General features: G+C 40.4%; 1 protein-coding gene across 3 annotated transcripts in view; it reads right to left on the bottom strand.

Annotated features, from left to right (window-relative positions):
- The window catches only part of LOC102385816, an 85,971-nt gene that overhangs the window by 57,249 nt on the left and 15,450 nt on the right, over nucleotides 1-13,272 (bottom strand). For all 3 annotated transcript variants that reach the window (XM_025194896.1, XM_025194897.1, XM_025194895.1), the window contains exons 3-4: nucleotides 7,927-8,043; nucleotides 4,095-4,253 (exon numbers count right to left, since the gene is read on the bottom strand). In XM_025194896.1, the coding sequence (XP_025050681.1) occupies nucleotides 4,095-4,253; nucleotides 7,927-8,043 (276 nt within the window). The remainder of the gene's footprint in view (nucleotides 1-4,094; nucleotides 4,254-7,926; nucleotides 8,044-13,272) is intronic.

The raw sequence follows: 13,272 nt of genomic DNA, 5'->3' as shown, positions 1-13,272 counted from the left end.
TTGAAATATTAAAAACAATGGATAAAGGTTGGTGAACTTTAAAAGAAAGTTTGTAGGCCTCAGTAAGATCATAACCATTTGGTAGAAGCTTCCATAGGAAAGCACACAGTGTACTGATTTTTTTCAAATGTAATTGTTCTTTACAATGTATATTAGAAAAAAATCTTGAAAAGGATATTTATTTTCTTACTGCCTAAAATAAAGTTTCACAAAAAACAGAATTTTCACCTTAAATCTCAAACTTTTATATTTTCTTCCTTTTTTAAGGTCTCTAGAACCTGTTCAAGCTTGATAAGTTGCATACATTTAAAAATGACAGAAAGCCGGGGTGGCTGGGGAAGAGAAGAGGTAAAAAAAATATTGACCTGGATCTTAGAAGATTGGTGTAACTCCCTGCTCAGAGATCTTGCAATGAAATATAAAATTAACTAACTCTTTCCAGGCCAACCAAAAATGAATTCCATAAAACTTCATTATTTAGAATAAGACATAATAAAAGAATAGCGTGATGGAAAATGTGAACAAACTTCAGCATCGTTTGACATGTATGAAGCAGCAAGGAACAAAAAAAAAAAAAAAAACCTGGATGTGCGTATTAAAAACCAACCTGGTTTCCAGATTGTCTGCGGCTGGCATTTAAATAAATTTAAAATTTATTCTGCGTTTAAAATAAGGATTAAATGTTCTGAAACTGCCTCTAATACCCAAGGGAAGTACACGATTCTCTTCCTCCCTGTCTCCTCATCCACCTCAGGACTTCATTGTAGGATTGGCTGAAATATTTTCCCCCAAAACTGATTTGACCAAGCAAAAGATTTTCAACTAAAACATGTTGATTTCCCTCTTACTTTGAACTTTGCATCAAAAAACCTCAAACCTCTTTGGTTTTACAGTTTTTTATCCTGTTGGTAACAGCAATCAAACATAATATAAGCGCCACCTAGTGCAGCTTGTGATCATACAATTAGTCAACTTCAGGCTAATGACCTCTTTAAACAATTAAAGAGGCAGACTTATTGCTGTCCAATTGTTTTAACTCCAAACTACTAAGAACCCTGTGCATCATAATGCTGCATGATCACAAACAGCAGTGAAATACTGTATTTCCTAGCAAAATCTTGTCTCTTGCATTTCCCAATTTCACCTGCATCCTGCTGGTAAGACAATTCAGGTACCCTGAAAATGATTATTATTTTTTATTATTGAAATGCGGCCGGGGGACACCAGTCATAACTCATGACTTTGTTGTGTTATAAACCCTATAGACACCTTACAAAAACCACAATTTTTTCCCAGAGAACCTTATGGGGACCAGTACACAATTAGAGCCCATTTTCACATTGTTGTATGTGTCACTATGTGAAACATGCTAGACTGTAGGTCCTTTACTCATATAAAAAGTCCCATTTATTAACATAAGTAAAGTCAGCTTGTACCAACATGAATTGCACAGCTAATTGATCCTGAGGTCAAAATCCAAAACAGTTGCACATATTAGAGTCCTCAGCTTTATCTGTCAATGTAGGATGAAGCATCATCCAGAAATGCTCTCTCTACATTTCTTTCCATTTAACCTCTAGTGAATCACCAAGGTCCAGAATGCTTTATTACCCAGTTTCAATTTTTTTGGCCGCTTCTTCAAAAGGAGATTTACATTAATTCTCAAAAGGGAAATTCTCTAGTTGATACAACTGGATACAAAGCCACTGACTAATGCTCCAGATCTCTGTTAGGTCTTCTAAGAAAAGTGACATATGAACAGAATTTCTAATGTAAAAAATAAACAAGAGAATAAGAGTCAAGTCCACAATAAGCTATATCCCCAGACTTTTAATTGAATGTTGTACATCAATAAAAAAAACCCAAGTTATGTGTAAAGCTGGCAGTAATTGCTTGCAATATCGCAGCTTGTTATCATATATTGATTGTATGGGGCAAGTAACTAAGCAGTTTCTGTTATCTCAATTATTCATAAGGAAGGTGGAAGTCAGTCTTTGGAGAAGTATCCAAGGTGTGAACTAAGCAGATCTGAGAAGAAACCATAGAACAGTCAAACTTGAGAAGAAGGACTGAGCTAGACTTCATTATAAAACACAGAGGTTTATAAACAAAATCAAACCCTGGGAAGAGATGTAATTTTGGGCTCTACTGTATTTGTGGACTGTAGCTTACAACGAGGAAAGATAGCTGCCCAAGCAGTTCAGACTTTTCCTTTGCATAAGTTGAACAGTTTCATTGCTACTTAGTCACTTACATAAAGGGCCTTAGTCAACTACATATAGGGCTTGATTCCCAAAAACACTGAGGGCCCAATATTCATACAAACTGCAAAGGAGCTAGGCCAGTGCAAAATGTGTATGTGTTAGTCCAAAAGATTCAGTGTCCCTTACCAACCAGTTGCTCTTCTACAACAGAATCAGAAGGAAATACTGGAATAGGTGAAACAAATATATACAGATGTTAAGGCACAAAGTCCCACATGAAGCCATCTTGTGGAAACCAGTTGGTTTGAGGAAATAAGGGCACCCATGAGAAATCTAGAAAGGTCCCTTTAGCAAGGTGGATAGAGCAGCTGATATTGAAATAGCAGGTGCAACATTTGCAGCTTCCAGAGAAGAGCAGTACTAATACTGAACGTCTTGTTGTGAAACATTTGGGTTTGCAAATGTTAAAAGGGCTACATTCAGTCTACTTATTTAAAAAATTCTAAAAGATTTTTGAAAATGAATGATGGTGAGCTTCACTCGGTAGTACTATTATGATGTTCACTGGTGTTAACAGTGTAGGCATTTAAAGAACATAGAGAAGATACCAGTAAAATGTGCATGCTTATGCAATTGCAGTTAGTCATTCTTATCGGAGAACACAACACCATAATACAAGAATTCTGAGAAGCTCTAATTCATTTAGGGAGATATTTGTAATTTCACTAAGATTTAAACAGGGGATCCAAAATTTAATTTTGGTTTGTATGCTGCAGCCTTCACAAGTATATTAGGTAAGGAAAACATGGTTTGATGATGTAATTAATTATTGCATGATAAACAGAAAAACACATTTTATTGTCTCATATATAGTCCACTTTGCGTTCAATATCCTTAGAAAAAGAGAAGTTACTTACCAGTAACTACTGATCACGAGTCACTTCTGTGTATTCTCACCATTTGCCTGCCAGCCGCCTTCTCTGCCTCAAAGCTGTGATGCGTTTTTAAAACTCTTTATTGCAAAATATAAGGCACCAAAATAAGGCTGTCTATGCTGAACCTGTACCTTCCTTACTCCCTCCAGAGTTCTCCCTGTTGCTCTGACTAGTCAGCTGAATGGAAAACTGGCCAGGCATGAGAAATGAAGAAAACGTGTATCATAAAGTTCTGCTCTTAGATTAGACTAGATTATTTTTACAAATAAAATTCTTTTTATTAATTCAGCCATTGCAAAATCCCCATTTCTGAACCAAATAATGGTCTCCTTGTTCTCCTATAGCATGTGAGACCAGATATTGTAAACTGGAAGAGAAAGGACAACCCCTTCTGGAGATGGAAGCCTTGACAGATACAAATGAATTATCAAAGGGACAGATTTTAGATATTGGTAGGAAATTAAATATCCCTGCTAGCAACCTGCAAAACTGCCATGAAAAGCCAGGTCCACTGGGGATGCATCCTAGTACTTTCATGAGTTTGACATAATTACCCTACTCTGTACAAGGAAGCACATCTCCTGATTATATCACTTGTTATCAGTTTTTTAGTGACTCAGACGAGAGCATTTTTAATCTTAGCCTGGAAAAACTTAAGCAACAGAGTCAGGCTTTTAGCCATTTTTCTGCCTGCAGAAAGTCCTTTGGTTGGAAATGACCATATTTTACAAGCTATCAATCAACCAAACTGCCAATCCTTCAATAGGAACAGGGATGTACAGTTAGTTAAATCTCATGCAAGTGTGCAAGATTTTTGCAAACACTGAAACAACTCTCAAATTCAAAAAGAAAGCAAAACAAGGTTTCCATTCAAGTCTTCCATTCTTACCAACATTTCCCAGTCTATACTTTGAGTACACAAATTCCCTTTCTCCTCCCCATATAAAATTCCTACCTTTTTTCTTCCTTGGTGTTCAAGAATTTGCTTGAACCTGAGATCAGACATTTGGATCTGAATTTGCTGCTTTTGAACTTTCTTATTCAGTAAATCTTTATGGTGCACATACATGGCATTTTTCAGCTTCTGGAGATTCTTGTACGTTTCATGATGACGCTGAAAAAATATAGCCATATTAAGTTTGGGATTATTATTTATTTTTAATATAAGGTCCATTTCCCCCCTAACCAGTCTCTATTTCTTAGTCTCAGGTAGACTTTCCTATTCAAAATGTAGGCCTATTCCAAGAACTGACTGAGAATCATTTTTTTTTTTTTAAATTTCAGGGAGTTGTTTGTGTTTCTATTTCATTTTCCCCCATTCTAGAACAGAACCCAAAACACTTTGAAATCACCTATGATATGAAATTCTGAAAAAAAATGAACCCCCCCATTGAAGATAAAAGCATACAGTTCTGACAAAAGTGCTTCATTCTAATTTTGACTTTTATAGTGTATTTTTAGTATTAAAAACTGATACAAATCATTTTGAAATAGAAAATCAGAAAAATTCCTCCCTCCCCTCCACAAGCAGGTAAAATGAAACATTTCAACCTTTGTGAAACATTTTTTAAATTTTTGTTTCAAAACAGGAACGATTGAAATTTGTGGCAAGTTTCATTTTTGACCAAATATTTCACTTTGACAACATGTTTCATTTTTGACCAAATTGGGCATTTTCCCAATGGGAAAATTAACTATGGAAAAAAATTTCTAACCAGAGGTACTCATTTGACTTGAATTCTAAATACAGGCAGGGAGTACATGGGAAAGTAGGACTCCTAACCCTCACAGCAGGAGAACATGGGAATGTAAAGTAGGAGCATCTTGAGTTGCTCTTGAAGAAATAATAGGAGGTATCATCTGTGAGAATCTTTGATACTTGTGACTGTGTCGAGTGATATATCAGTGAAAAAGTAAAGCATTTGCATGGGGGAGGGAGCAGAAGAACATGTTGCTTTCATCCACCCAGTGGTTAAGCCTGCAGTACCATCCCCTGCAGTAGACACAGGGCTCTTCCAAAGTCTGCAGTGATGTCCTGTGCAATCCAAGGCAGAAGTAAGCAAAGAATTTTGCCCCTAAAGCAAAATTAGGCCCACTCAGTCACAACCAACCCTCCTTTGTAAACAATGGGGGGGGGGGGGGGGGGGGGGCGGATTCTGGAAAGAGAAAGAAAAAAACTCATTTAAGATTTGAATTGCCTGGGACAGACCCAATGGAGCTTAGATTTTATTTAAAATATACAAAAGCTATTCATAAAGTAGCTGTAGAAAACTGAAAATTTTCCAGTAGAGAGACATACGTGCTAGTCTGAAAGCAGATAATTCTATCGTGTTGGTTAACTTCACATTTCACCACCACCTCCTTGCCAGCGAAACCATGGTTATAGGCCACAGAGCACACAGAGCTGTGGCTACATTCTGATACAATGCCCACTCATTCAAGCACTGTTTTTATGTAGCACTCACAACAAAGAACCTGCAACCAGAGTGCACTGCTGTTTCTTGTCATACATCAGCTTTACAGAAATGCTCTGTACAAAGCCTTAGAAAGAATAACATACAAAAAACTAGAACCTTGGTTCCAAAACAATACCTTTTATTAGACCAACTGGAAAATGGCAGAAAAGGACAATTTTCTTGCCATTTTCCAGTTGGTCTAATAAAAAGTATCATTTTGGAACCAAGAGTTCTAGTTTTTTTGTAAATCTTTTTGTCTCTGACCAACACAGCTACCAAGTACACCCTTAGAAAGAATAAAGCAGCTGCAATCATACTTCTGAGGTGACAGATAAAACCCAGGAAAAAAGAAAAAAATCAAAGAGGTTTCAGTTTAGGCTCTTTTTGGAGTGTATGAAAAAATCATGACTCAAAAAAAATAAAAGTCCTTTAAAAAGCTATTTGAATAGCTGATTCTAGTTACACTACTTGCATTCCAGTGTCTTTAAATGAAAGAAGGAGAAAAAAAAGTTAAAGATCTTTGATATATTTAAGATTGCCTTATTGCAACAAAATGCATATCAAAAACACCTACTTCCTCCAGGATTCTTTGGGCTTCTCAGGAACAATATTTAATACAACTTCCATGCTAGCCAAACACCTGCTGGGATTTGGAACACCGGCTACGCTAGGAACGTGCATTATTAAGGTGCTTTAGATAAAGGCCTGATTATTTTTCATTTGATGCAGCAGAAAGCCATTATACAGAATACCTTACAGAAAGATAATATGCTGCAAATGGAAATGTAACAAGCCAATACTGGTTAGCTGGGATGAGATGTTTAGAGGCTGGAGAACAGGTTTAATTTGCTAGTATTTCCTTTCATTTTTTTCCCCACTTGATCCTGTGTTCTTAACTGTAACGCCATAAAGAACACAAGAATTGGAGCCTTTGTTATGCATTCATTTAAAGTGCTAATGTACTAATAGGTCATGCACTGACAATAAATATGTAGCCAGCAATGTCCTGTATCTTGCAACGTGCTTGTAATGTAACTACAGCAAAGATGCCAAGTTAAGATGAGCCCCAGCAGGTGGCGATGTTGATTGTAGTTTGGTTCAGCAAGAACTCGTCCCATCCGTCCCCGAGGAGCACTTCCTTATCTACTCTGCCATAGCCACAGCAGGGGAATTTCCATGGTTCAAGCCCCAGTAAACTGCAAATCCCATTTACAGTGTGCGGTTTATTGTGTAATGTTTTCTTTTTCTCTGTTTCTTGGGGCCCCTGGTAACAGAGGTACGTCAATTATCCAGTGAATGTTGATACATCATATATATTACCATTTAGTCAGGGCAACATATTGTATATATTGCACATACTGTATATGTATAAAGACAATGGAAAGAAGAGGGAAAAAATAAGAGAAAAGAAACTTCACAAGGTTTGAGTTCCTGAAAGGAAAGTGCATTAGAGGCTTAGACAGAACAGAAAAAACACCCATTGCTGTACCTCAATACAGTAACAAGGCTTTGGCACCTCCCAGAACATCATGGCCATGACACTATTGCATGGCACTGCCATTCAAAACTTTATGGGAAGTACCTGACCTAAAGGAAAATCTGCTTTAGTGTTCAGCAATGCTGGGGCTGGCATGCAAAGCATATAATTTCTAATCATATCTCAGAATCTAGTGGTAGACATCCCCCCGTACCTACCAACCACGTTACTACTGCATAGTGAAGCATACGTTTAAAAGATGGTTTCTTTTAAAACAAACTTACTTCATATCACACATGACAACTGTCACAGAATTAAACAGATATTCATGTTGTCCACATAAGGCTGAGCTTAGTTTGATTTGATACCTAGCTGTATATTCTAATAGCCTATCTTCAAACAGTGTGCAAACAGTGACAAAGTGTGGCAATAATAAGCAAGCTGCCATATCTAAAAGGCCATCAGCTAAGAGTATCCTGATTCTCCTGTGACTTATACTGGTAGTTAGACCACTTGGATCTTATGAGTCTTCCTGTTTGCCCTTAGCCTTAGTCTTTAGGTACCTGGAGTGCCTTTGTGAGGACGGATTCTGTTATTAGAACTGGACGGTTAAGCCCATTCCCCTCTTACTTACAATAAAATAAACCACTAAATTTAAACAGTGGACATGCACAGAATTAACATTATCATTGGCCAACTAATGAACTGCTTTATTGAATAACCACTGTAGAAACCACCAGGACAACACATGGAAAATCCTTTGAGTTGAAGCAATGATCATTCCAGTTATACTGAGTTAGAAACTACTAAGTCTTCAACTGCTGCGCTACGTGCACATATTGCACTACAGTTACCTGTTCCAAAAGGGCCTGTTTCATTACTTCTTCTTTGTCTACCTCACAAAGTGTTGGCTGGTTGTTACTCTTCTGCCTTTTTTTATCTTTGATCATTTGTTTTTGGTTTCCGTCACCCTGGACAAAAGATATCAAAACATGGAGGTGAACACTCCTGGTTCAAAACAATTGCCACATTGTACATATTTACATCTCTTCAATGCACAACAGAACTTTTGCTTCCTGCTGCCTTCATTGAAGAACATCCAAATAGGGTTGTGACAAAACTTGGGATAGATTTTAGAAGTATATTTTCAAATTACTACACAAATGCTTTGATTCATTAAAATATTTTCATTCACTTATAGTTAAGTAATAAAACTGGGTAGCAATATATTCCAGAGAACAAACTACATCGGTATAAGGCTTTGTTTCCAAGGCTTTCAGTAGATGACTTCAACATATGTGCATAGACAGCAGATTGATCACCAACAGCTTTTCACCATCCCCAGAGAAATGTAAAATCTTCAAGTATCACTTCATTCGTTTACTGGGAATTTTGTCTTTTACAAAAAAAAAAAAAAGGGGGGGGGGGGAAGGCAATTATTCCAGGTAATACACACTCACAGACATAGACTTAATTACTGTGTCTAAACAAAGCAAAAAAAACTTCTTTAAATGGGAGTTAAAGTGGAAAACTCTTATCAAGAAATGTTTCTGCCCAGTCTGGAAATAGTGTACGTGCAACAATGCCTGCTTTAAGGCATTCCTAGCTGCCCTAATCTTATTGTTTCTACAGACAGGATGCTGCAAGTTGCTGAAAGGAGCCTTGGTAGTTTCCTAGCACACATGGTAATAGCTCCACACGATGCAAAGCTTCTTCAAGCCACTGACACCAACAGATTTTGTAAAGTATACAAAAGACCCAAAGTTTCAGGAGTGTGCCTATGGAACTAATGCACATGGCAATTTTTTTACCAGAGAAATTCTGTTGGAATATCAAGATGTCACAGATAAATCCTCAGACCACCAAAAAAAGAATCTTAGACCATCAAACAAATAGCCAGTAAGCTAGTAATGAAACCTTCATCATATCTTTTCAATCTTATTAGAACAATATAATTTAATAAGAAAAATATTAGAATGCTAGGAAATTCCCATTAATGTGATTTAGGATTTCTTAAGTACCTTTAACTTTGTCTTTATATTACACTGTAGGCACTACCATATCTAGTTGGAAGAGGTATGTTTCAGGCTGTATCTAGAATATAGAAAGTGAGCAGGGCCCATCCCAATACTTACAGAGTGAACATATTCAAAATAGGGACCTGATATTCTTTGAGCCTGAGATTTTTGTGGGAATTGTAGAGAGAGAAGATGGGTTATAGGGTGAATGTGGGATGAGTGAGTTCCCTGCTCTGTATTAATCTATAATCTCAGCTCAGCTCAGTTTCAGATCAAGGACTTGAAGCCCCAACAATCAGGAAAAAATAATCTGTTCGATTAAGTATTTTTATGCATCCAGCTCAAAATGAGCAAAATATGTGTTTGAGATTTGGTTTGTAACTGTTCCCCCCTCCTATTTACAAAGAATGTGTGTCTGGATGGGGATCAAAGTTTTGCTCAATGAGCACGTTGCTCACAGCAGGAAGAGTCCCCCTTTCATTGTCGGGAATTCTTTGCTACCAAGGACACAAGGCAAACAGACATAATCCTAACGGCTGCCATTCCACAAAAGGTCTGCATGAGCACACAAAGTTAAGAGGGGAAAAAAATAGAAGAGACAGCCATGACAGCAATTACAACTGAAATTAAAGTGCCTATGAGCTTCACTGGTAAGAATATAAACTGGCTTTATTGTACAGCAGGTTTATGGAGTAAGGGGAGGAAAAATTCCTTATGAAGGGCTAAACAAAGTCTATCACAGAAGACTCTACCAATGCCTCTCTCTTGCATTAACACCCATTGTTGTAAGACTTATGAGTGGAGAACAGAGACAATTATTGCCACATGGCCTCAAAAGGCTGTTTTGTAGCTCCCATAGGAAGTAGCAAGTGTAATGAGCACTCTTTAAATCACTGATGGAGATGCATACACTTCCCACATTGAGACTAGTTTTGAATGCCACCTTGGTTATTTGACTCAAGAAATAAACAGATAATAAAAGCACTTGCACTTTACTTCCTTGAAGATGCTGGAGACAGTGCTTCTAAAAGACAAAAGGACACGACTGTGGTCCCCCTCTAAAATAATATTTATTGTGCAATTGTGTTAATAGTACTGTACATTGTAGCAGGCTGCATGTTCAAGAAATCTATCTTGTGATACAAATGGCAAACCAGTCACAAAGATGTTACTTATTACACGTGGAATATCTTTGTGGCTGATTCGTATTGCACTTTAATTTGAATGTGTGGCATGTTCATTTAAAGGGCACGTGGGGAACTAAGATGGCCACTGATGCATCCCCAGAATACAGGACATCCCCTTGGTGAAGGATGCTGCCACCACTTCAGCCGATCAGCAGTGAGGGGTGGGGCCACTGGGTCCTCTTGCCAGTCAGCAGCAAGGGGTGGGACCACCATAAAAAGGCCACCTCCTTCCCTTCCAGACTGGCTTGGAACCCTGCCCCTCCTGGCTGTGCACCATCCTACCTCTAGGCACAGCTAATTGAATCATGAGGACAAATGATGGACATGTATTTCCGCCAATGAACTGAAAAACAGGACTTTTTGCAGTCTGTTTCTCATTCAGAAACAGGCAGGGGGAAAAGGGTTGAAAAACAAGATGGTCCAATATAAAACCGGACTAATGGCCACCCTGTGCAGAGCCCAGACTCAGGAGCTGCCCCCAATTCCTTTAAACTTGTCAGTATGTGGGGAGTCCCACACTGGAAACCAGCTCCCTGGTGCTGGGCCACCTGCAAGGCCATTTAAACTTTCCAATGCACAGGGAGCCCAGCATCAGTGTGCGGCTCAGCAGCAAGATTAAAAGGTGCATGGGCAGTCCAGCACTGGGGACTGACTGTCCAGTGCTGGGTTCTCTGTGGGCCCTTTAAAGGTTTGGGTGCATGAAAATGTCTTTGGTCTATATATTAATTGCAATTTGCTATTTACATATAATTATTTTATTTGATGCATAATGATCTATATTTGCAATCTGAGGCACTATCAAGAGAAAAAAAAATGGGGAAACAGGTACTTTATAAATATATCCAGATGAGGAGGGACTATTATGGCATCTGTGGCCATTTCCTGAACTTGTAACCAGAAAATTCATTTGTACCCCTGGCCCAAGAACAAAGGCAGCTTGCAAAAGTTGTCACTTATTGCAGCAAGGCAGGTCTGAGCCAACTGTAGAATACCAGAAACAGTCTAAGAGGGAGATCACTGATAAGCAAGGTAAATTAGTCTGCTAGAGGCTCCGTGTTCCTGCAGCAGCTACACTACTTCCACCACGAGAAGGTATGCCTATACCTTCTCCCTGCTGCTATCAGGAAAATAACCACATGCACATTTTCTGTGCGTGTCAGATAAAACAAAACAAAACAAAACCCCAAAATAAAATGTAATATAGCTGCTGCTTGGCGTGGGAGTAGGCTGTATCCAGCCTCACTCCTAGGCTCTCACAGTCTTAGGTGAGCTTACTGGCATGCCTCCCACCCAGCCCCATTCTCCCCCTTGTGTCATTCTGACAGTAGTGACACCTGATTTTTTATTTTTTGGCATGCACAAAGAAGAACTTCTGGTAGGAAATCACCAGGAAAGAACTTCTGGTAGGAAAACAGAGTTTGAGACCCCTTTAAGGCCATTCAGTTGGGCTTCCCACTCACAGTACCCAAGCAAGGTATTAAACACTAAAGAAAAGAAAAGAAAAAGAAAAACCCTAAACAATAAAAATGCCCTTTGGACAAGCTTACAATGTACACGCTTCCCCCGGTTTATGTGGGTTCTTTATATGCAAATTAGCTCTAATGCAATGAGAATATTTAGACCCATAATTCGTTATACGCAGGTAAATTCACTCATGCAATCAGCATAGATGCCCCCCTACCCAAGCAAGTAAGTCTGTGGGGAAAGGGGAAAGAGCCCCACTCACCCCAGCCCTGGCTGCAGCAGCCCGGGAGGAGCCGACACCAGCTGCCTGCACCAGGGCACCACACAGCCCAGGAGCAGAGATGAGTGGGGACAGGTGGAAACACAGTGCAGCCCAGTGGCTGCAGGCAGCTGGCGCCAGCTGCTCCCGGAGCTGCTGCAGCAGGGACTGGGGTGAGTGACGCTCTGTTCCCTCTGCTTTGCTGCCTTGTGCAGCCCTGGGAGCGGGACTCCTCCCCCTGCCCCTTCCCTAGTCCCAGCCTCACTCCCACACTGCCATGGGAACCTATCCCTATTTGTTACATTGTAAAGTGGGTTCACTTTATGCAAATTTGATTTATGCGCCATTCTCCAGGAACACATGTACAGCATAAATCGAGGGAAACCTGTAGTGAAAAAGAGAATGGGTCACGTGGTCCTTACTTGAACCCTTTGGGAGGAGCTGGGGGGGGGAAGAAAAAGAAAAACTTTGGTAAATGAATCCTTCTATTACTATGCTCAGGAAGTAAGAACTCACCTAACAACAGTCACAACCAGAACATATGTATTATTTGGGAGGAGGCAGACTGTGCATGTGTACTCCCCCCACTTCTGCAACTAAGTCTGTGGGGGAAGGGGTGGGGGGGCAGATTGAGGCCCCCACGGTGAGGGAGGGAGCAGAGCAGAGGAAGAGACAGGGGCTGGGGTGAATGGGATCCTGGACGGGCGGTGCAACAATCGGAGCCCAGGCAGCTTGTCCAGGTGTGCGAGGGGGCTCCTGCTGCTGTGTGCACGCCAGCAGAGGCCCTGGGGGCACATGCCCTTCCCCGAATCTGTGCGCAGGGTGGAGACAGCTGCTGCTGTAGGTTGCACTTTGCACCCCACAGCAGCTGTTGCTGCCTCCAGACCTGCACAACACCACGTGCATCCCACCGCCGTGGGGGCAGGGGGTGCAGTGCAGTCTACCAGTGGCAGTCATGTGGTGTTGAGCCGCTCCCAGGGCAGCTGCAGTCGGGTGCAAAGCCCAGCCAGGGCTCCTTTCAACACAGTCCTTGCCTCTGCCCTTGCCTGTGCCCTGCTCCCTCCCTCACCACAGGGGCCTTGATCTACCTCCCCTCCAGTTCCTTCGTCTTCACAGAATAGATTGATACTTGCCTGCCATGCTGAGCAGTGATCCACACGCTGGGATGTGATCCTGGCTGCATGCACATCCCCCCCACCCCTGCTGCCGCTGCCTGAAGCCCGCAGCTGGGCGGCCTTGTGGTCCTACCCACTGCCCCATGTTGCGGGGGGG

The sequence above is a fragment of the Alligator sinensis genome, unplaced genomic scaffold, assembly GCF_000455745.1.
Source record: "Alligator sinensis unplaced genomic scaffold, ASM45574v1 scaffold832_3, whole genome shotgun sequence".
NCBI lineage: Eukaryota > Metazoa > Chordata > Crocodylia > Alligatoridae > Alligator > Alligator sinensis.
The sequence above is the reverse complement of the archived record's forward strand: the minus strand, read 5'-3'. Positions and strand labels throughout refer to the sequence as shown.